General features: G+C 40.8%; 2 protein-coding genes across 3 annotated transcripts in view; one reads left to right on the top strand and one right to left on the bottom strand.

Annotated features, from left to right (window-relative positions):
* LOC147140779 (semaphorin-6B-like) overlaps positions 1 to 11609 on the bottom strand; it is a 50699-nt gene extending 39090 nt beyond the window's left edge. Inside the window, exons 1-2 of the mRNA XM_086043574.1 lie at positions 11237 to 11609; positions 11075 to 11146 (exon numbers count right to left, since the gene is read on the bottom strand). The gene's annotated coding sequence lies outside the window, so the exon portion shown is untranslated. The remainder of the gene's footprint in view (positions 1 to 11074; positions 11147 to 11236) is intronic.
* A 582-nt stretch (positions 11610 to 12191) lies between these two features.
* On the top strand, positions 12192 to 25157 carry LOC147140780 (alpha/beta hydrolase domain-containing protein 17A-like). 2 transcript variants are annotated; one of them, XM_086042790.1, is made up of 6 exons: positions 12192 to 12391; positions 12911 to 12996; positions 13419 to 13867; positions 13973 to 14167; positions 17232 to 17411; positions 20536 to 25157. In XM_086042790.1, exons 3-6 carry the CDS (start codon positions 13425 to 13427, stop codon positions 20759 to 20761), a joined length of 1044 nt encoding a protein of 347 aa, XP_085898916.1. In that variant the 5' UTR covers positions 12192 to 12391; positions 12911 to 12996; positions 13419 to 13424; the 3' UTR covers positions 20762 to 25157. The 2 variants fall into 2 exon arrangements, with proteins under 2 accessions (XP_085898916.1, XP_085898914.1); XM_086042788.1 differs by having other exon boundaries at positions 13422 to 13867.
* Positions 25158 to 25271: the final 114 nt, after the last annotated feature.

Here is a 25271-nt window from a genome sequence, read left to right on the forward strand (position 1 = left end):
AACACCTCATGGCCCGAGGGGCGAATGACGAGGACGCTGCATAAACATATCTATCACATATATACTTATCTACCTGTCTATCTACACATATAGACACAAACGGTAGAGGTCCCTCTTAGCCAATGGGATGCCAGGAAGATGCTAGGTAATAGCCAATGGCAGAGCAGCTTTGAGTATGTTGCGTTCAGGAAACTCTGGAGCTGCAAGTAGTAGCCCATACTGTATTTTTACCTTTTGCATCCTGAAATTTATGTCTTAACAAGAGGCAATATTTTCCTGTTAGTATGAAGAGACGTTCGTAAGTAGAGGTACCACTGTATTCAGGAAACATCTTCAAACGTGTAAGAGATTTAGAAACAATGTCTGAATTCACTTTGCAGGATCTTTAAAAATAAATACATCTCCTGCTCAGATGGATGGTATGGGAGCATAAGTACATTCACTGACTGGTCGTGTCATTAGGCACATCTGCACAATATAATGAGATCCAATACAAGAACTGTATCAAAATTCCCATAAGAACTTTCAGTTTTGACACAGTTCCAGTATTGTATACAAATATAGCTTAGCTGATGAAATGGCCTGAACGCATTTAAGCTACTGTCAATTTCTTAACCTCCATAGAACTGATGCGATGATACAGACTATCTATTTGGATGAAATAAAATAGTTGGCTGTTGCATGTGTGATTGTATGACTGGGCAGCAGGGTAGAATTGTGGTTTCAAAGATCTCCCCCGGACTGCAACAATGCCACCAGCGCCCACATCATGTCAAACTGCATTGTTTAAAGACAAGAAAGAGAACATGCGCATATTTATTTCTGTTCCCAGACCGGATCACATGCGCTCATTTACAAATATAATAGAAAGCCTGCAACACACACAAACACACAGACAGACAGACAGACAATTGCACTCTCTCCAGCAACGGGAACACTGTGTCAAGTCTTTATCTTATCAAGTTGAAGACGATATTCCCTAAAGTGGCTGCCTGTCTCCTCAGAGCAGCTCTAATCACACAGAAAAGAATCTGTCTTTTGCTGTTAAATATCCTAAAATGCTATTCAATCTACAGGGTCATTTATATGCTAATGCAAGGTTAACCCTGTGCAGGCCTTTGACGCAGCTGCGTGCTCGCCTGTTTTGTGTGCGGGTGATAAAGAAAAGTGAGGCAAAGGAGAGCAAATTAGTGATGGTGAGTGAAAGAGGTAAAGAAGAGAGATGAAAAAGAAAAGATGGGAACTGTAGAAAGAGAAGGAAGAGAGATATTCCCAAGGGAGGGTGCCGTAGGTAATTAAAATAGGATGGACAGAGCTGGAGTCTAGCCAGCGAGAGCTCCGTCTCCCCTCAGACCTCTCCTCCAATCAGGCCCTTCCGCCTAAAGCCAAATTGCTGCTAGCAGCAGACACGCTGCAATCGTTGGCTGCAGTGAGTTACAGCTTATATGATAATGGGCGGGTGTGATGAATGCACAGCTCACAAATGGAGGGACGAAGCAACTAACAAATAGCTGTTGAAAAAACACACGCCGACTTAATGGTAAATAATAAATGGTCCTGGAAACGACGCACGTATGCCGACGACGCATATACACACACAAACACTGGTGCGTGTCCATCCACGCTGCAGCAAGGGCAAACGTTACTAACTGGAGTTTGACTGCAGTGAGCGCATATACATTCACTGCACAGCCCGGAGCTGGAGGCGAGCACATGAGTATGCAGTGCACACACACGAGGAGCACAGAGTCAGGCGCATGCACGCTCCAGCCACGTATAACCACGATGAAGATAAAATCATGTAACTCAATAGGGTTCTTATTTCAGTTTGTGCTTTGCATAACAAAAATAAGACCGCTTTATTGGATTGGGAGTTCCTATTTCTACTTGACTAGATGCTTTGCTTAATAAGATGAGTTAATATGGCAGCCATTACCATCGGGGTGGCTTGCGCATAATGTAAAATGAATCCCAGGCAGTGAGGTTGCTCATATTCCTGACATCTTGTTCGTTCTGTGTGGGCAGGGATCACCAATACGGGTAAATTTAGCTCTTTTGACAGAAGCCCGCTAAGAGGATCAGAGCTCACAATAGGTGGTCTTTGCACAGCAGATATCAAAAAAACCCAAAATGCTTGTATTATCGACTGCAGAACCTCCCCTACTCGCAGGACAAATTCCTGTTTTGCTTCACTCAGTCTCATGGAAAGCAGCTATTAAAACAGCAAAGTGTCACGGTTGCACGTTAGAGGACCCAAAGCAGGGCGTACCGAAGAAAATATTTATGAACAAAAAAAAAAACAGCATAAACAAGTTTTGAAAAATCTAAAACACAAAATAACAAAGAAACAATAGAAAACAAAACACAACACCAGGAGAAACAAAAAAATAAACATGACAGCGACAACAATCCAACAACGACTGAATGAAAACTAGGAACTTAAATACAGGCATACTGACGAGACAGCGAGAAACACCTGGACGAGACACACAAGGTAGGAGGGAGCTGATTGGCTAGCACTAGGGGATGGAATACACACAGGTGGACACAATCACCGACGAGACACTGAGAAAACAAAACTGAAAAAACCCAAACATGACACAAAGTTTGTTTGGAAGGGATGGACTGGCTGAAGGCAAGCGATAGATTAGCCACAACAAAGCTTCAGTCAAGCTCTAAAAGCATCTCGAGTAGGAGACAAAGGACTTGGATGCGACTTTATCTCCCACTAAAAAGTCTTCCAAATGTCTCTGGCTCAGCTGGCATAGCTAAAGCCCGCCTTTGGCCGAGGCTCTTGCTGAATTTGTTAGAAAACAAAAGCATAGAAATATGGCAGGTTCCAGGATGAAGACAGAGAAGTAACGCCATTTATTTTGTGCACAAAGGTAAGAAGTCAAGTGCCTCTGCTGTGGCATTTGAGAAAAGGTTACTTTGGTTATTGCTTGTTTTATTTGTCCGCGGCTGTAGATTGAGTTATCAAAAAAACTCAAGCCAAAAGGTGTTTTGCCATTTTTACTTTTTGCAAAGTCGGGAAGTTTAAGAGATCACAGAAGGTGACGGATTAGACAACCTGTTTGTTTTCAAAGGCGAAGCAGCTGGAAGATCACGCACAACCCAATTTCCATGCAGGCAGCTGAATAAAAGGATCGGCTGCATGCAAAGAGGTGACACAAAACTAACTTCGTCGGAGTCTCGCACGCAGACAGAGCAAAGCAATTATTGACAAATACAAATATAGCAAAATAACAGGGCAAAGCCGTAAATAATAAAAACTCGGCAGTGACGTGCGCGGGGGCCATTGTTACCCAGCTTGACATCATGTCACTACATTCAATGCAGTGCAACGCACGGATTTCAGAAATGTACCATCTATAAAGGATATTTTGCATTTCAGGTGTGCCTCATAGTCTTGTCAATCTGTTTTTTCATTTGTATTTAATTCCCTTCTATCTTTCATTCTTTGTCACATCATTGCTATGCAAGGCGCATTTCTGTTTTGTCATGTGTCCTTTATGTTTCTTGAATCTGAATCTTGATTTTTGGGACTTTGTTAATATTGTATATATTACAATTTGTCATGTCATCTTCCAAAGCGCTTATCCTATATAGGGTCGCGGGGAGTTGCTGGAGCCTATCCCAGCCGTCAATGGGCGAAGGCAGACTACACCCCGAACTGGTCGCCAGCCAGTCGCAGGGCACACATAGACACTGTCACTGAGCGGGAATCGATCCCACGCTGCCCGCACACAACTCAGGCGTGTGTACCACTACACTATCAGCGGACTTATTACAATTTGTAATATTTGTTAATATTGTTAATATTTAATATTGTGTCTTTTTCCACATGGCGTGGTTGCCTTTCAGTGTTTTTGAAAAGAAATCCTCAAATTCATTCTGCCTTGGCTCACTGCTTTCCTTTGCTGGGTTCCTTCACATTTACCCCCTGATACATTATTTTGACCAAGGTCGTTGAGGTATGTGTGAGTTTAAAGTTAATGAGACTATTGTTTAATTCACATATGAAAAATATAAAATGGCTTCCAGAAACCACCATAATGGTCCCCATTTTCTGGCTCCATCCCTCCCAGACCGTACCCACACACCCCCTTTTGCAAACCTAGTGCCGGTCCTGTTGACTCAAATAAAATGTGTCGATGTGCACTTTCTGCATGCACTCTGTCCCGCTTTCTCAGGGCTCAGAGTAGAATACATCTTTTATGGCTTTTGTCTCGATCCTAAAGCAGTATTTGACAAGCCTATTGAAATATTGTAATCCTTTTCAAATGACTGTTCATTTTTAGGGCATTATCTCATGTAAGTGTCTGTTTTTCGCACAGTACCAGAAGAGTCCTTATGATTGACTTCACTAACCGTCATCTTGTCCATACCAAACTTCAAGGAATTTCTATTTGTTTAATATTATATAGTGTTAACCCAATATGCAGTTAGGCCACCATTAATGTATTAATTACAGGCAGACTCAGTTCTTATACGCAAGTGCTATAACAATAAACACTGGAATATTCACAGCATATGGTGTAAATGTGCACAATTTAAACACTGTTGCCATGTCAATGCAAATTAACAATGTAAGTTAAAAAGAATGGTTAAAAATATACATCATGGCTGCCAGTCTTTCCACCAGTGATATCATGGCCATTGATTTCCTGCCCATTTTACTACGTTTGTAACTGTCTTTGGACATGCCTCCCGAGTCAAAGGATTAGATGTTTTTAAAGTCTTCTGTTAATGGGTTTAAATGTTGTCAATGTACGCTCTTTTTTTTTTATTTTTTATTTTTTTTTTTTTTGCAAGCTACTTTTGTTTTCTCTACTTTGCTTGTGAATATCGTTAGCTGTTGTTTGTGAATGCTTTTTGGTGTTGCGACTTTGCTTGTATGAAGCACATTGAGCTGCCTTGTGAATACAATGTGCTATATAAATAAAGCTGCCTTTTATGAGATTTTAGATGAGCTAATTCTTGAGTATTTAGTGTTTTATTGGGGGAAAAACCGGGTAACAACATGGCATCCGTAAATCACGTGACATGGATTTTTATGACAAAGCAGTACAGAACTTCAAAGGGTGGCGTCTTTGGGCTTCAGCTTTCCCGCATTCCCTAATGAGGATAAGCTGTACACAAAATGGTAGGACACATGGATATTAATGTAATTAATATGATTTAAATGACTATTAAAGAAAACACGTGCAAAAGTCCTTTTAAAACGTGTTGTTTGTGTGTGGGTGTGTGAAACTGCATGCATAATGCAGACAAAGGTAAGGTGATAAATAGCAAGGAAAACGAGCACAAGTGTTAAGCCGTAATAGCATGTGCTGAAGATACGTGCGCAGAGATGCAAAAAAAGGAGGCTGCACCTCAGGGGAAGAATCAATGAGGACATCGAGTCATAAAAGAAAGGATGCATGGCGCTGTAAAGTATATGGGAGAGTCCCGCACTGAAAACAACTGCAAGGCATTCTTATGTGGCTAATACTGTGACTCAATCCGCAAGGGTGGCAGGGCTCAGGTGCTACAGAGTAGGGAAGAAAAGGAGTGTGTGAATGAGCTGGTTAGTTATCACAATGTATGCATTTTAGACTAGATGGATGAATGATGCAACAGTTCACAAGTATTCGGTGCCAAAAGATGGTGTATAATGTGCAGCTCATTGCCAGGTTACAGCCACCATGGTTTCCTGAACACATGAAAGAAGATATGTTCTTATGGCCAACAGAGTCTGCATATAAAACTCCTCAGGCAGTGTGGCCGCCGTTATTATTCTCCCTTCCTATTGAAACATCTGCAAGAATGCTGTGAAAGGCCCCGAAAGGCCTAAAGGCATTATGCCTCATCACAGGGTAGGTTTTGCATGGGAGGGTTTATTTTGAATACCCGCCTCAGGATGAGGGTAGCAAGTATGGCCTTCACAATTGTACAGAGTGAAACTCCTGAGGTCCACTCTCAGAGGACCGTGTTGGAAGAAGTCATGCAGCAGATGCTTGCTCAACTGTGTCCTTCTGATCTTCTTCCCTAGAGGTTTGGACTTCAACGCCCTTTTTTTGTCTTGAACTTTTTCCATGGGAGCCCATGAACTGGATAAATGCTGCATTCATAGATCAGCCAACAGTATCCAGTTTCATAGCAGATTTGTTATCGTCTCATTATTTTTGAGGCTTCAAGACTATAAACACGAGCAGATAGTAATGCTCTATGTTTACTTTACTAAGTCAATCCCAAAATGTTCTTAATATGTTCTATACAGCCCCACTCGTTTAAACACGGCATTCTAATTGATATTGTGTTCGTGGAATATGAGTAAAGTAGTAAAATCCACCCATTTTTGTCCATCTCAGGGGGTGGCCGTTTTGTCACTTGCTATTAATGACATCACAGTTGCTCAGGGCTCAGGTAACAACCAATCATGGTGTACAACATGACACTCCATGGGCCCACTGAATACACTGTATTCCATCCAGTGAAGGCTTTAAGGGTTATATTTATTATTGTTAACAATAGTCTTCTCTGCAGTGTGTCAATTTTACAAGGAATGGGACTCCATTGTCAGAGAAGCTTTGTGACGAGTTAATGAGTCAATCCTGCCTGATACCAAGTAGCTCTAGGTTCAACAGCATCTTAGCACAGCAGTACGAGTGGTGAATTTAGTCAATGTTCCTGTGTGTACTAAAGGTAGAGAGTGGCAATTTGTTGGCAATTGCTTAAATTAGCCACTTTACGACAAGAATGGAGAAACTCTTAAATCTCTCCACTCAATATCGTGTCTAAACGTTGTCACAGAGGAAATCACAAAACATGCTCTATGTGAAGCGCACTATGCTAATCCACCACTGATTTAGTTTGTTTGTGGACAGCTATATTATGGTGCCATCCAATCTATTTTTCCGTGCTTGAGATGCCCCGTTTGTGGCTTAGTATGTGTGATTGAATAGGGTCCAATAGTGATCAATAGAGCTCATTAAGTGTCCCTCTGGACATCCAAACGGCTCCCTCAGATAGCTTTTACGTGCAGACAGCTACGCTTTATTGCTTCAAATAGTTCCCACTTTGTTTGTCGAATAGTTGCCTCCACTCAGGAGGTTGTTTTTATGAGTATAGGTCTACCACTTCAGAAGTAAAATCGAATTGACGACATAAGATTCATTCTTTTAGCCCGCCACAACACAAGTTTAAATAAACCTGCACAATCATATTTACAAGAGGAAACACTGGAAAGTTTTGCTCTGGTTGATGCAAGGACACTTGGTCGAGTTTTCTCCCAGGTAAATCCAACAACCTGCCTTTTGGATCCAATTCCCACATTTCTTTTTGAGACATTTTATGGATTCTTTGAGGAACAAATTTTAAATATAGTCAATTGCTCTCTCCAGACGGGTGTCTTCCACCACCTTTAAAACGGCGGTGGTGAAGCCCCTTCTGAAGAAGAGCAACTCTGACCCCAGCGTTTTTAATAATTACAGACCTGTGTCCAACTTACCATTTTTATGTACCATTTTAGAAAAACTGGTGTTCCTCCAGTTAAATCATTTTTTAAACACAAATAATATTTTAGAGAAATATCAATCTGGTTTTAGGATGAGCCACAGTACGGAGACTGCTCTTTTAAGGATTTTAAATGATACCTGTATTAGGTGCACTGCAGACGTGAGAAAAGTCACAGTCTTGGTGCTACTGGATCCAAGTGCTGCTTTTGACAGTAGATATACAAATTGTATTAAATAGACTTAAAAACTTAGCGGGCATCACTGGTACTGTTTTTAACTGGTTTTATTCCTATCTCACAGACCGATCTTTCTTTGTAAGTATGGATACTTGTTCCTCCAGAACACATGAAATTAAATGTGGGGTTCCCCAAGGTTCAATTTTAGGCCCAATAATTTCCTACAGCTCAATCAGGACAAAACGGAGGTTTTAGTTATCCGCCCTGAAGGTCAGAGAGAGAAACCTTTATCAAAACTACCAGATTTTAAACCCTCAGAATGTGTGAAGAACCTGGGCGTCATGTTTGACTTTGAGCTCAGTTTTATTCCTCATAAATGTAACTAAGAGAGGTTTTTATCACCTTAAGAATATCGCCAGAGTCTGCCCGTTTCTCTCTCAAGCTAACACGGAAGTGCTAATGCATGCTTTTATTTCCTGTCGTTTAGATTACTGTAATGCCCTGCTCTCTGGCCTCCCCAAAAAGAGTATTTCTTCTTTACAGCTACTGCAGAATTCAGCCGCTCGGGTGCTGACGAGAACCTGAGGGCGGGAGCACATTACGCCAGTTTTAAAATTGCTGCATTGGCTACGCGTGTGTTTCAGGATCGATTTGAAATTGTATTAGTTTATAAATGTGTTAGTGGTCTTGGGCCATCTTATTTTTCTGATTTGCTTTTATCATACCGAACCTCGCGGATTCTGAGGTCCTCTGGCGCCGGCCTTTTAATTATTCCTATTATTATTATTATTAATAATAATTAATTAATTATTAATTATTATTTTGTGAAGACCAAAACGCATGGCGAGGCTGCATTCAGCCATTTTGGTCCTCAACTTTGGAGTAGCCCGCCAGAGGACATCAGGTCCGCAGAGACTGTTGATATTTTTAAGAGGAAGCTCAAGACCTACCTTTTTAGTTTGGCTTTTAAATAACTTTAAGTAATTTATCTTTTTCTTTTTATTGGGGACTATTTCTACCGTATTTTACTGATTTTAGTTCTTGGATTATATAACTCTTTTGTCTTTTAGTTTTGTTGTTTTCTGTTGTTAGCTTTTAGCTCCAGTGTTTCCTCATGGGGGGCCTCCGCGTTGGGTGGGGTGGCTGCCCTTCCTGCGGAGGGCGTCATCACAGGGTCTCCTTAGGTCCAGGTGACTGGGGGCCTCTACACTAGGTGTGGAGTCTCCCTGGCTGATCTGGGCCGGGGGTCTCGGTGATGGTGGCACTCCCTGTGGTCAAGGGCCGCCATTCCCCTCAGCGTGAATGAGCCCCCCTTGCGTACCCTCTCCTCATATGGTTTCTCTGTGCCCTGTCATGTCTTTTTTCACACAGATTATCAGGTTGTGTGCTTAATGTGTGTGTGTATGTGTGAGTGCTGATGTACTGGCGGATATATGTCTTTGGGTTTGTTGGGAGAGAGGGCGGTAGCGGGTCTGCTTTTTATGTTGTGTTTTGGACATTTTTATTGCACAGCACTTTGAGTTGCATTTTTATGTATGAAAAGTGCTATGTAAATAAATGTGATTGATTGATTGATTGGTATCTGTTCTATAAGATTAGATATGTTTGTTATTTTCTGATGCAACCTTGCTTTGTATGTATCCAACTGAATTTGTTTGGGATGGGTAAGTTCACATTGAATACACAAATTCCCTACCTACTGATATTGGGCAATACTGATTCAGACTGCCTGTCTGTCAAATTCAACCCAGAGAAAAAAACTCCATTAAACCAGTTATTTATCCTTCCAACCAACCTCACTAAAAGGAACACAGGAAGGCTGGAACCCAGATCGTGACCCCTGTACTGCAGAACTGCAGTGGATGTTCAAATCCTGTGCTTCAATTTCAATAAAAATCCATAACTTGTCAAATTTCAAATTATTTTGTTATCTGTTTCAATTATGCAAGATTTTGTCACATAGTTTGCTTGAATTTGTATGTAACTTGACCTCATTTTGGTATTGTTGATTTCACAGTTGAAAGATGCCTTTGCAGGAGTCTTGTTAATTTCATAATTTAATGACTGCAGGCTGACTTTGCATGCTTTATTGTACAAAGTACATGAAGATTAACAGTTGCTTGGATTTCTACTATTATGTAGGCCATGAGTCAGGTCATCGCTGCATTTTTAGGCTGGGTGGCTGTAAAACCACCTTCCAAATGGAGGCTGAGGCTGCACCTGTTGTTGCCCGAGCTTGCTGCAGTGTGCTGGGGCTTAGCACCTGCTCAACCGGCCGTTGTATGAGCGTCTGTGTGAGCGTCAATGCTAACAGGGAGACCATTCACACCCGTACTCACTGCTGTCTTCTGCCCCTTTCCCTCAATGCTTGTTCACCCGCCGCTATCATTCTCTCTATCGCTCTCGTCCCGTCCCTTGTGACAGATTGCAATCTGACTTAATTGCTCTCTCCTACGGCCACTCTGCGCTGCTGCCCATTCGTTTACCCTTATTAATTTGGTCTCAAACCTTTTGTTTTCACCTTTCAAACTCAGAGGAGAGATGTAAACCGTGGAGTCATTCATGAACAATTCATGATAGATGCATTTAATTGTCTTTGGCTTCAATGATGAAAGCTACGAACAATAAATGATCATACTCTAAGTCATATTTCAGTAAGAGCTAAAGGGCAGCAATGAGTGAGCATGTCACTTGCGATGGAGGCATTGGGTGTGAAGGGTTTGTCTAATTTAGCCTACATGGCAAGACACTGGACAAAGGATTTCCCTGCACTTTGACTAATTATTTAATTTTCTCAAGATTACCACGGAGATATAGTTGCATGCCCAAATTATTTTTGTTTTATTTCATATCAAAACTTTTTCATGTACATTTTTATATTTTCAACCTATACCGGACATGCCATGATTGGCTTTTCTAATCAATTGTCTTCTAGCCTCTAAATAATCAAATCTGACCTTTACTATTGTTACCAGGGAGCCATCAGCAAACACTAACTCGCACACCATGAATATGCCCTGAGGACCCAGGGCATGAACCCCCCCCCCACACCATGATCACAACCTGCGCTCTAAACGACCAGAATTTCAAGCTTTTTTCTGGAATTCTTACACTGCAGCGTTTAAATGCAAGGAAGTTCATGATTACATTACACTCAAAGCTATGCAACATGTTAAAGAATGTACACCATGCAAATCTAAATACTGTAGGCTAAAAAACGAACTTGCAGCAGACACAAAGAGCAGTTCAGACGGTGCCAAGTGGATCTCTACAGCAGTGGCGAACCCACAGGGGCATAATGCAGCAGCGGTGTCGCACATGAAGAATGTACAGTACCTGCTCATGCCATCCACGCAGCACATTATTGCGCCTCTCATTCGCACCACTTGGCACACTCACCGCACCAGATGGGTCAGGTGGAGCAGGTGCCAGTCGCCCACTCGCCCTCTCTCCGTTCGCTTCTCTTGGGTTCTGGTAGAAAAGGTTGGATGTATAGCAGGCTATCTGGAGCCTCTATTAAAAGGGAAAAAAAAGAAAAGCAGCTCATCAGCCGCACCTCACCTGTCTCTTCCCTCTTCTGTTGCTGCGCCTCGCCGGAGCATCACCATGTACCCAAACTAGCGACTCCAAAACGCCCAGTTTGAATTTTTTTTTCTTTTTTTTAACCTTCCACGGGGGAAAGACTCCCCAATAAAATTAGGATGTTTCCCCTGTAGTCCGTTTTTATTTCTCAAGTCCTTAAGCCTGTGTATCTGCAAGGGGACCGAGCTGCCACAGTGGTCTGCACTTGCTTGGTCGTGTAGATGTCAGCTAAATGTAATCTTCCTTCTTTAATTTACAGTGGCGAGGTGAAATGACCAATGCAGAGCAGGCACAGTGACAACACGAGCCCATAACTTACACCCCACACGAACGCACACAATCACACACACACAAAAACAGTCCTGCAGTGGATCAATGATCAATGGGAGACCCCCCCCGCCCCCCTCCATCCAGTCCAATCTCTCTCTCTCTCTCTCTCTCTTCCTCTCTCTTTCTCTCTCTCGCTCTCTCTCTCTCCCTCTCTCTCTCTCTCTCTCTCTCTCTCTCTCTCTCTCTCTCTCTCTCTCTCTCTCTCTCTCTGTCTCACGCAGACAGAATTTTGATTTTTTTTTTCAAATGACAAATTGTATTATTTTCCTTAAAAATGTATCTGGTCTTTAGTTCTACTGCTTTATTTTAAAACGTATACAGTATAATATAATATAATATAATATAATATAATATAATATAATATAATATAATTAATATAATATAATTAATATAATATAATATAATTAATATAATATAATATAATATAATATAATATAATATAATATAATATAATATAATATAATATAATATAATATCATATAATATCATATAATATAATAAACAAAATACAGTAGAGTATCGCAAGGGATCTGTGAACGATTGTTCACAAGCGCGTTGCAATAAAGTTATTTTCTAATTTCCAGACGGGACAAAATTCGGACGTCACTTCCGGATTTAATTGTACAGTACCAGAGAAAAAAATCTCGTAGCCATATATTTAATCCTGATAGGCACCAAAAAAGCCGTCAGTATATTTGAGTAAAATCATCCATGTCAAGACACAAAGCGGACAGTCGAAGTGTTGTGCTGCCTGTGCGTACAAATCGGACCACAGCAGCCTTTCTGCCAACGTACCGTGAATTGGTAAGTAGCTAGCTCTGATGCTAAGAGGCTAACACTTTAACGCTAGCTGTCTCTGTCTGGCTAGTTGCCTTGCTAACGATAGCTGATTTTTTAACCGTATTTTTGTTTAGACAATATTCTGGCCTTAACCCGCACAATGGTATTCATGTCAAACGTCATGCGCTTAATCGCGCCTAGTGTGGCTAACTATGAAACGCAAGCTCTATATCAGAAAAGGCTAACGTTAGAGGTGATCGCTTATGATTAATTAGCATGTCTGTCTCGGCTGTTGCTGCTGGAGCTCATGTTTGATTATTAGTCACGGATATCAGCAGTGATGAACACTTCAAGGTCCTCCGATCATGTCTGAAACATTTGATCACGACCTTTACACCCGACTCAATGTTATGTTCTGTGTGTGGTATAGGTATAAACCGGTCGTTGGTCATATTTTTGTTTTTGTTGTAATATTTAGGAATTGTCTATTTGCCATGGTTTGATAAATTAATCGTGATATTTTATCTTTTGTTAATTCTAAAGGTCCATCGGCCTCAGTGACTACAGCATAAGACCGTGGCACCATTGTGTGCCAGTCCATTCCAAGACCCAGGGACTTTAGAATCCAGGTAAAGTTATGGAGGAATATTATGCATTGCTTCCCCGTGGTACAATGAACCTGCGCTATAGGGCTAGAGCCAGAACTTTGGGTAATGGATGCCCTCCCTCAAAGAAATATTTCCAATTGCCTCGAATCATTTTTTAAAAACTGTTACTATACGATCAATTATGATCCCAAAAGAGTTAAATATAATGTTTTACAAAATTGCCTTTAACTCATTCTATCCCACCGACACACCGGTATTTGTCATTTCACAATGGGTCTGAATAAGTCTGGTACTGAATGAGTTAAAGATAAATGTCTTTAATTTGATTTTTAAAAAAAAAGATTTAGAAGTGAGCTGTAGTTGGTGCCTTTGTAGAGAGAGATTGTAGTATCTGCATTATTAATTGAAATGTAACATGCTTCTCCTGTCTTGATTTGGTCCAGCAGAAGATGAATGGTCTGTCCATACGGGAGCTATGCTGCCTGTTCTGCTGCCCTCCTTGCCCTAGTCGCATTGCAGCCAAATTAGCGTTCCTCCCACCAGAGCCCACATACGCCCTCCTCCCTGACCCAGATCCTGCATCTGGAGCTGGAAATGCATCCGGTTCCAGTACTGGGAGCACCCTCCCTTCTCTGGGAGCTCCCGGACTACGGTCGCGGTTGGGTGCCGGTAGCGGTGGTGACAGAGGAGGTGGTGGAGGCACCAGCGGTGGAGGAGGTGGTAGTTCTGGGGTTGGAAGTGGATGTGAGAGCAGGTGGAAGCTGCATCTCACAGAGAGAGCAGAGTTTCAGTATTCTCAGAGAGAGCTGGATGTGACTGATGTGTTCCTGACCAGGTCCAGCAGAGGGAACAAGGTTGGATGCATGTACATACGCTGTGCCCCTAATGCCAGGTAATTAGTTGTACATGTGATCCTGTGAAGTCAAATTTTGGATTATTATCTCATATTTTGGGGCAATGGTTGTCCTTGCTGAATTTCTCTGCTTTTGCCTCTCAGGTTCACCGTGTTGTTTTCACATGGCAATGCAGTCGATCTTGGTCAGATGAGCAGCTTCTACATCGGCTTGGGCACGCGCATCAACTGCAATATATTCTCGTATGATTACTCAGGCTACGGGGTTAGCACTGGCAAGCCGTCAGAGAAGAACCTATATGCTGACATTGATGCTGCCTGGCATGCCTTGCGCTCTCGGTAAGTTTTCCCGTCAGCATATGATTCACTTTGAACAGCAGAAAAGCCTCAAAATTAATTTGAGTCCCACTTTCACTAGATTTCCTGATGGAACGCCCCACATGTCCTGTTATGGAATGAACATATCGTCACCCTCTTAAAATAATCGCTTAAGTCATTTGTTCTGTTTTTTCAGAAAACACTTAAAACTGAACCACATTCTGGTGATCATATATGTATTAATAATATCATTTCAGGCATAAAATTGAATGATCTGTTTAACTAAGGATGCAGCCAATTTTACCAGAGGTGGCCAGCATCCTGAGGAGATGCTTAAGGCAAAGAAAAAAAAAAAAGTCAAAATATGACTTAGGCCATTATTTTAAAAGGCTGACAATATTGTAGTGTCCAATATGGAGGCATTAGTCAGCGAACTCACGTTTATTAAAAAACAAAACTGTTTTTGTATACACGCGGTTGACATCAGTACAAGAGGACATGTACTGCCTCACGGTCACTCTCACCACACACCGAGTGTTTCTGAACCCGGACATCTCAGTACTCAAAGTAACATAATATGACCAAAATTTTGCACAAGCCATCAATGGCAGTGTAGAGTGCTAAAAAATTATGTTCCTCCTAATCTTTATTTTATTTTTTTTCTTTCCAGTTGCATACCACATTTTGAATATGTAGATCAAATTCTGCATATTAGCGAAGCAAAACAAAACATTTGGGATTAAGGTTAAATCAAAACACAATTAAAAGCCAATAAAAATCTTTAGTTTTATTTAGCACAATGCTTTTTCCAAATTTTACTCATATGATTTCACTCTCTTTTACATCAAAAAATATTGGTGCCCAAAAAAAGTGAAACATTTATAGGGAGTTTCATAGTATTAGTGCAATTCAGCATAGTGTATAGTTTTGGTTCCATTTGAAAATACACTAATCATATACAGCTACAAAAATGAAGGCTACAGTTAAACCTTCAATTTTAATTGCTCCATCATTTATAAACATGTAACGAATGTTGGTACAAGCTGCAACGTTTAATACACGTTGAATGTACTTTCCCCTTAATTGATTTCATTATTCTTTTGTAGTACACACTTTAAAGAATTCTAGCTGTAAGCTGCATTGGCATATAAGAGCAGCTGCTTGCTGGTGTGATTATTCCTCAATTTACATATGATCCGGTGAGTCAATTAATGGCGGCTACTGTTGGTTGATTAGTCGACTAGCAAAATAATCGGTTATGGCAGCCCTACTTGACACGCTTGCGCCAAACATCTTTGCGATTTGTGTTTGTGGATGGCTGCTGCAGCGCCACACTAGTACACAGAAACAAGCCTGGTAGCGATTTTAAAAAATCGGATCAAATCGACAATCTGGACCTGAAAATAGAATCGAATCGAGGCTTGAGTGAATCGTTACATCCCTATTTGTTACCTGAGCAACTGTAATGTCATTTTCAGTTGACACCAAGTGACAAAATGGCCGCCCCCTGAGATAGACAAAAATGGGTGGATTTTACTACTTAACCCATTAAGGCCTAAAGCGCCTGGCTCAACATCTCCCCAAAACCTAAGGGCAACTATAGAATTGCCCTCTTAAACCTGAGGTTCCCCCAGAAAATTGAACACCTACAAAGTAATTGATATCTCAGCCCCTGTAGCAGAAACATAATTCCAAAAGCATTTGAGAGCTTAGACGTGGCTTTCACATGGGCCAGAGTTTATTATTATTTACGTAGTAGTTGTATTAAGTTCATTTTGTCTTCCTTGTTATCTATATTTTGGTTGGTTCATATATAACAGACAATCGAGATTTTAGGTCGTTTAAGTACCTGACATGTTTCGGCGTGTACTTTCCCCTTCATCAGAGTGAACTCTGAACACAGTGAACTCTGAACACTCTGATGAAGGCGGAAGTACACGCCTTAACATGTCAGGTAATTAAATGACCTAAAATCTCGATGGTCTGTTATATATGAACCAACCAAAATATTTATTATTATTTACTGTTTCAATCAAAGGTGTATAAATAAAGTTTCAGTGCAAGAGAAGCAGTATATTTAATTAAAAAAAAATTGAATGGCTATTACCATCCTCTATTCTGTTACAAAGACATTGCTATTGCCATTGTCTACATAGATATATCTCAACGATATACTGTATCACGTTCGACTGGTTCTACTGGTTTAAAGTCCACAAGCACGTCATCTTTTTCACTGGCGTCACTTATTTCAGAGCTCGCGCGATCGTCTGCGTCGCCATTAATGCCTGAAAAAATCCCGGGACATCCTCCATGGTCTCACGACACCGTCACATGTGAGTTCCAATGTAATGCATTCTGATGCATTTCATTGGCCAAGAGACCGAGAATTGGACTAAAAAAAAAAAAAAAAAGACGTATCCGTTCTCCCGGCTTTAAAGGGAGAAAGACGTAACAGCGCTCCCGGCTCGAGTGGTAGAAATGCGGTTATGCGCTCCCGTCCTTAATGGGTTCACTAATATTCTTTTCCTCGAACACAATATCAATCAGAATGCTGTGTTTAGACCAGTGGGGCAGCACAGGACATATTATTGTAAAGACAATTTTTGGGTTGTATACTCTAAAAACAGTTGGGTTAAAAACAACCCAATTTTGGGTCAAAAATGGACCGATCCAGTACTACTACTACGATTAAACACAGCTTTCTATCGATCCCAAAAATGGTTAGTTTTGTACAAAACAATGCCCCAAAATTGGGCTGTTTTGTACAAAACAACACAAGAAGGTGGGTCCAAATAGTAGATCGGTCCATTTTTGATACAACATTTTGTTATTTTTAACCCAACTGTTTTTAGAGTGTAGTTTTGGTTAAATTCCAAATTGGACAAATTCAAGCATATTCGATTTTAGAGCTACCACCGTGTCTATGCATTAAGCAGTATTGTACGACAGGTTGTTCCTTAGTAATCGCCTAATAAGCTGATTATAGCACATCATACATGGGATATGCCTGTATACGCTGCAAAAGATTCTCAAATGGGACCTTTTGTACTGAGAAGCTTTCATCTAATACTGCAATCTGTCTCAGGTATGGCATCAGCCCCGAGAACATCATCTTGTACGGACAAAGCATTGGCACAGTGCCCACAGTGGACTTGGCGTCACGCTTCGAGTGCGCTGCCGTTGTGCTTCACTCTCCTCTCACCTCCGGCATGAGAGTGGCCTTCCCCGACACCAAGAAAACGTACTGCTTCGACGCCTTCCCCAAGTAAGCCTTCATCTTTTTATTTTCTGTCACCAGTTTGACTGAATAGTGATGGAGAAATAAAGAAAACTTTCCCTGTCTGCGATTACAAAACTCAAAACAAAAAGATCAGTATGCTGGCATGCAGGGTGTTTTAAAAGTTACTATGCACTTCCTTTTTGGATGAGCTTTTAGTTTGGACAGACATCATTATCACCATCAGCATTTGACAGCTTTAGCTTTGTGTTTTTTGTAAGCATTTAATTCCCTTGCAAAGTCGCTGGTTTTGGGTGAATGCCTGCTCAAGGGGTTTGTGGTTTTCATCAGTGGTGGTACTAGCTGTGTGGTATGTCAAGAACAAATCCTGTTTGTCAAGGGTAGCATAAATTGTACAATGCGTCGGAGCAGCGCGACGCTATAAAACCTCTAAACTGGCACTGAAACTGCAGTCATAGACACTAAAACTTGTTGCCAGGTGGAAATTATGCTATGTTGCCCCTTTGTCAACTGGTGAGTCATGGACAAGGGAATGATGTGCTTCCAAAAACTGCAAAGCCTAAGCTATTAAATGTTGATGGCATCATTTCTGTCTGAATGATGCCTGAAACAATCTAGAAAAAAAAAAAAAAAGCAAGTCTAAATCGGCAGGATTCGCATGGTCATGAAAAACCTGCCAAAGTTTTGGAAATTGAAAACGCATTTACAGGGTTTTGACAGCATTTTCTGTCAAGTTTTTGAAAAATCATGGAAATATTGTGTGAAAAATCCTGAGGATACATAAAATAGTGTAACGTACGATTCACACAGAAGTTTAAAGATCGCCAATACCAACAAAGACTAAACTAGCTGCAAGTGTGTGCATGTCTTTGTGTGTGTGCATGCGGCGGCGCTCATCATCAATGCAAAGTATGTCTTAACTTTGTGAAAATACGACAACTAGGTGGTTGAGTGCAACATTTCCAGTCAGATTAGATCTCGCACATGAAGGGTGGCATGACCAACATAGTGAATTAACACCTCCGGAGACATCGTGTAAACGTAATTGAGTGGACCATCTTTGAACTTTATGTGCTCCCTCCACCTTTGACCCCATAGCACCGCACTAAAGTCAGAATCAGGTGAGTAATACAATAAAACATGGCTCATGCCAAAATTCAAATTGAACTAAATAGGTGAGCCAATTTATTCACAAATAACTACCTAACATCAGCATTTTTATTTCACCAAGCAAGCATGAATTGCGAACGTGCATGTATGTGCACAAGGTTTACGCACGCTGCCTGAAAAGGCCGATCTGATCCTTTTCCTGTTTTTGAATTTACACTGCATCTGCCGCTAATCTGGACTGGTTTGCCAAGTTGTTCTGCTTTGTTTGATGTACACGCGTGGGTCGTCCATCGGTGGAAGCTTGATAACCTGTTTCAAATACCTGCAACATCAGACACTCGTGATAGGTGATTCATCTGTTAGTTACTGGTATCTTGGTTAGTGTTGTTGCAATTAAAAAAAAAAAAATTAAAAAAAATAAGATGTGATCTGATGGCAGTGTAATTATTTTGGTCTTGGAAATCAAGCGCAATGTTTTGGAAAATAATCCATAGAAATAAACTATAAACCCTCATATTGACTTTTGGGCCAACCTATAAGAATTGATTACAGCAGATATTGCCTAACCTTTAACATAAAATATATTGTATTAAGATAAATGTAAGGTTTTGGTCTGTAGAAGTTTCCCGACATACAAGCTTTCGTGGTTGTGAACTATTTTGCGCCACCGTGTATAAATATGTTGCCATGCGCCCCAAAATGACACACCCTTGCACTGGCTGTTTTTCAGTTCATTGTTTTATGTTGATGGCCGAGTGTTTTTTTTCTTGTTTTTTTTCTACAAATATTGACTGAATTTATTACTTTACCACCGTGCTAGTGTAGGTTAGTAAGAGACTGGGGTGAGTTCAAATTTACGAGGACTGCACCTAACAATTTTATTTTAATAATCCATTCGTCTGTTGAATATTTTTTAGACTAATTGATGAATTTGATTAAAACGTTTAAAATTTCCATTCCTTTATTGAAAAACATCATTATTTCAAAATACACAACCATAACCGAATCTGATTCTGCTGCTGGTTTGGTCTGCAACATTTCAGAGAATACTGTAGGAAAAAGTGTTGATCTTTTATTTTTTCCAAAGTAAAAGCAGATGTCTGCATGTCTAATTTTGATTAAACACAAATGATCAGTCTTCTTTCATGAACGACTACAGAAATCTTAGAATATTTACTGTTGAGAGGTTGAAATTTTTGAAGATTTGGACAATGATTAGTCGATTCTTTGTTGACCAGTTTAATCCATAAATAACTAATAAAGTAAAAATTTAGCAAAACTTTAGTTTTTTTTCATCAGAGATGCAAGTTCTTCTCTAGATGAATTTTTTTGCACTGATTCCAAATCTGCACTCGATTTACTCGAGCACATCAGGTTTTGATAATAATAATAATAATAATAATAATGTAAAGTAACAATAACATAATATATGATATTAATACATTTTGTTGTTTATGGTGTTTGAATTAAGAGCTAGGCTCAGTAACAGGCACATTTTTTTTCTGAAACGTCATTGCAATATATTAAAATGGATTTTATGGCACTTTCCTCTCCCTAGAGGCACTAGCATATGTCACTTAATCAGAGAAACGCTTTGTCCATAAAATACAAAATATTAGGGTGATATTGTTTTTAGATGTTTATGTGCCCATAAGTAGAGATGTCCTCATACATTTTAATGACAACTGATTGCAGTTTTTTGACATATTAAGCAACATATTTTTTTTACGCTTTTGTTGATTTTCAAATTGTGACGTCTTAGTGATAAACAACTCAACTTTCATGTTTCACAACACAAAAATATCTACTATGATAAATTAAAATAGTAATAATTTTTTTAAAAAAGCTTATCTTTAGAAATCCATGCCTCAAGCATTTTGTGGGTGGACACGCCCCCCTCTGGCCCTCATGGCGACGGGTCCGTGTGTGTGTAGTGGGATATTTCTGTCTTTTCAGCATATGTTTCTTAATGTGTTTCTCAAATGAGTCATGGCCAGAATTAGCTCAAGTCAACCTTAATTGCTTTCATTCCTCCCTCCAGCATAGAGAAGGTGTCAAAGATCCCGTCTCCAGTGCTCATCATCCACGGTACCGAGGACGAGGTCATCGACTTCTCCCACGGCCTCGCCCTGTTCGAGCGCTGCCCGAAGGCCGTGGAGCCCCTCTGGGTGGAGGGCGCCGGTCACAACGACATTGAGCTTTACAGCCAGTACCTCGAGAGGTTACGGCGCTTCATCAACCAGGACCTGGCTGCACAGCACGCCTGAGAATGGAACAACAACCTCTCTTGCAGCTGCTGCCGTGTGCGTGCGTGTGTGTGTGTGAGAGAAAGTGTGAGTGTGGCTCAGATATACACCATCTGTGTGTCTTTTAAACAACTTGTTACTTTTTAAAATGATTGCATTAATGTAACATTCTAAGATATGAGCATTTAAAAAAAAAAAAAAAAAAAAAAAAAAAAAAATTGTGTATTTATCTGTCATGTACTGTGTTTGTAAAGTGGGCGAAGTTCTACTGAGCTTCACATTTTAAAATGAATAAAATGGAAAACTTTCTTATAACAAAAAAAAGTAACAATTATGTGTTTTGTTCAAAAAGACGCACAGATGTCATTTAAAAGTGAATGAATGATTGTGGACCTTGATGTAAAATCTTGGCTTCATATTCATATCACGGACGTGTGTGTATGTGTGAGAGGCAGCTTTGAGGGGAAACAAAAAATGAAGGACACCCTTATGACTTGCGTAGTGTCGAGTGAGGGAAAACTTTATAGTGACTTATCAATACTGATGTTTTTTTGGGGGGGTGGGGGGGAGTCTTATTTGTGTATGTATGAAGAATACCTCCACAATTTGACCAGCTTTTTAGTGGACGACAACACTGGTCAGACATCCACTCTATCTGTCAGTGGACATACAAATGACTGCCAGATAGCAACTTGCTAAGGGGGTGTCTCCCTCCCAAGCACCACTTACCCCACTGCTCCACCACTCCAAAAAAAAAAAAAAAAAAAAAAAACCCCACCCTGGCCATTTCCTTCCTGTTTCCTGGCAGTGCCGTAGCTTTTGCCTTTTTACTCTTAGCTGCTCCTCCTGACGGGGATTGTGATTTGTCCCCGTGTTGCTTTTCTCCCACGAGCAAGTGAGCTGGCTGCAGTGTTTGTGAGGCTGCGTTTGTGTGGAAGGTATCTCCATGTTTATGGATGTTTTAGCAAACAAACTGGCTCAAAGCAGAAGGGGTCAGGTGTCAAGTTAAAGTGAGCATGTTTAGCAAATGGGAGCCATTAAAGGTGAAGCTTGTATCATTTAGCGCAAAACTGAAGATGCCCTTCATGCCCATGTTCAAACTCAGGACTACAGTGGAACCTCCAAAGTTGAACAAAATACTATTTTGAAATGGATTGAGAGACTTAATGTAGTGCTTTGCCGCCATCGTGTGGCATCTTGGTGCCGAGGCAGTACGTGTCTGTTGAAGTGAGTTGAGGAGCTTCATTTAGTGCTTCACCCCCAATTAGTGGCATCATTTGGCAGTCATAAAGCTTCTTGGCGAGAGCGTCAAATCATTCGCAGTTTACGGCATGGCTCGGTCTCTGTTGCCTGAAAACGTCCATCCATCTATTATCGATACCGCTTATCCTCTCGCGGGGTGTGCTGGAGCCTATCCCAGCTGTCTTCGGGCAGTAGGCGGGGGACACCCTGAATTGGTTGCCAGCCAATCGCAGGGCACACAGAGACAAACATCCGCACTCACAATCACACCTAGGGGCAATTTAGACAGTCCAATCAACTTACCATGCATGTTTTTGGAATGTGGGAGGAAACCGGAGTACCCGGAGAAAACCCACGCAGGCACGGGGAGAACATGCAAACTCCACACAGGGAGGCCGGAGCCGGGATCGAAGCCACGACCTCCGAACTGTGAGGCGGACGTGCTAACCAGTCGCCCACCGTGCCGCCCCCTGAAAATGTCAAATGCATATATTACAGTGGATTTGAAAAGTCTACACACCCCTGTTCAAATGAGTTTGAGGAATCATTTCAAAACCATTATTTTTACCTGTAACCTGTAACAACTCAATTGAAAAATTTTGAGAGGAATGGAAAATAAACAGCTGAGCTAATATTGTTGCTCAAGTGTACACACCCTTTTATAACTGGTTATGTCAATAGGGAATTAGCACACAGCTACCAGCATTTAAATTTAAATCCTATTTGTATAACCCCAAATCATGTATTGGATGTTCTAGTTCGTCTTTTTAATGATTTTTTCCCCCTGTTTTTCCCTCTCTGGCAGAAGCCAGGTTTTTTTTCTGCTTGTACTTACTGGTATTTGTATAAAAGAACATACCAGTTAAGAAGAAAAACACATCCAAAGCATACATATGAAGAAGACAGGAGTCTGATAATATCACTCTTGTATACTTTCTCCACTTGACTGTCTTCTTCATTGTGTTCCATGCACGGACAGCTCCAGGAATTATTTCCCTCCCGGGGCTCAGATGGGCTTGACCATAGGGAGGCTGAGAAAATAATTTATCAATCTATTTTAGAGTATCAAATCAAATGCCGAAGGAGCTTAATTGGGGCTCCACAAATTTCTGACGGGGCTAAAGCCCCCCTTAGCCGCGGTGTAGCGCCATCCCTGAGTCCATGATGTATTTAATGCATTGGGAAATTCTAATGTACCCTGGCATCTCCTGACTGCTACTTGTGAACAGTGAGATCCCTGTGATGCTGTGGAAGCTGTCAGTGGACAACGGCTTGGAGAAGCCTACGAGAACATCTGAAATTAATTTGGAGTTAATCAGTGGTACTTTGAATGGTGCTAGGTGTGTGCTCACTCCCTTTGAACATGGATTTAAATGTGACTAGTTAATTGTGAACACAGCCACATCCCCAGTCATAAGACCGGACACACTTGTACAACACATTATCTCAGTTGTTCATTGTTAATTACTCCCTAAAATATTTCTTTTTTTCTTTCTCAATGGAGTTGTACATGTTAAAGGTCACATTAATGGCTGAACAAGTTTTGGAATTATTTATCTTTGTTTTGTTTTTAACCTGACATTTGAACAGGGTTGTGCAGACATTTTTTGTCCAATGTAGTTCTGGGCTCAAATTATCGCCACCATAAACTGTACATTCCTAAGTATTTCAAGTATGAAAAAAAGTTAACCACTGTGTAATACAACAAAAAGAAAGTAAAATTACTCACCCTGATTGATGTGAACAGAGAGTGAACAGTTGGCAGGATTCTCTTGTCATTTCCATATTCAGCATTATTCGTTATGGGTTAGATGACATGCTGTTTGGGAAAATTATTTTGTACATGCGGTTGATATTTGTTGCTTGTATTAGACTGAGCATGTTTTGTGGTAAGTTCAAATTTTGGTCCCACACTTGTTCCTCTTTGCGCTCTGAGATTTTGACGTGATGTGGATTGGACTTTGGAGGTTCCACCGTGTTGGTGTCTGGGTCTCCCGGTGCGATTTTCAGATGCCCTTGAGCCTCCAACTCGTGGGGGCTCACTACTTCCTGTCTGACCCAAGCCATGTATTACCTTCTCACTTGGTGTGGTGCAGGTTCCACCACACACCCCCACATACACACCTTTGCACATCAACACTCATACTCATGTACTGTGCTACATACAGTATATGTACACATTGATTATATGTATCAGATTAAGCATGAAAAAAGCAGGTCTTAAGTTCAGCACTATTGTAACAAGGGTATAAAAAAGTTTGTGTTATCGTTGTCTTCGGTTGTCCAGGCGACTGGCTTCCTGTCAGAGAGAACCTGTAGGACCAGTTAGTACACCTGAATGAAGTCGCGTGAGACGGAGGCAATTTTTTTATTTTTATTTTTTTTGTACGTGTGACCGCGCTGTTGGGATGGCTCATACTTTCAAACAGGGAATCTCATCCATCGTCGTCCTCTTCTGCGTTGTGTGCGTGCATTTGAAATCTCGGAGATCTGTTACCACCTTAAACCAGGGATCTGCCACATGTGTTCAAAGATGTTTTGTCAACGTTTTTCTCAGCGTTAGAGGCCTCCCTTTCCCCCGGACAAATCGTGTTTTCAGGGATCCATCTCGCATGGGTTTTTGGGTGTAAATGTAACCGTTATTGATGCGCCACTATGGTTGATGTTTATTGTTTCCTGGGTCCTGAACATTTATTGAAGGTGTGGGGGGGTTGGCGGCGGGGGATTGAACGGTGAAAACTGTGTGCATGTCTATTGTGTTTTACAGAGCAATTAATGGGGTGGGATGTTCTCTCTACTATGTATTCTACAGTATATGAGGGCAAAGCTAAACCAATGGCATTGGATGTTGGAAGCGCTTTAAAAGAAAAAAGAAAAAACAGGACATTTATTTGCATTTTCTATTGCTGATTCCAACTAATGTAGGCTAAGTTTTGTCCTGGGGTCAATTGGTAGATAGGTAGGTAGGTGGGTGGGTGGGGTAGGCTACTTGAACAATACTAGTGGACTGTTTATACTGTAAGGTTACTGTATTTACCTATTCTATTCTTTGTATTATGATTTGTAATTTTATGTTGCTTTTTGAACTGAGACTATGATGTAATGGAATTAATACATGGACTGAATCTTGACCTTTTTATGGATAACAAAATAAAAGATCACTTATGTACAAGAAGGCTCATGGTGGTTTTGGTCAATAGTAGTGTTAGTTGTGCTATGCAAATGACCAGAGGCCTTGGTTTCTTCCCATTTTATGTCTTCGGTTTTGAAATAAGTGAGACACTCCAAG

Source organism: Filicampus tigris, chromosome 10 (assembly GCF_054856515.1).
Source record: "Filicampus tigris isolate MCC_2025a chromosome 10, RoL_Ftig_1.0, whole genome shotgun sequence".
Taxonomy (NCBI): domain Eukaryota; kingdom Metazoa; phylum Chordata; class Actinopteri; order Syngnathiformes; family Syngnathidae; genus Filicampus; species Filicampus tigris.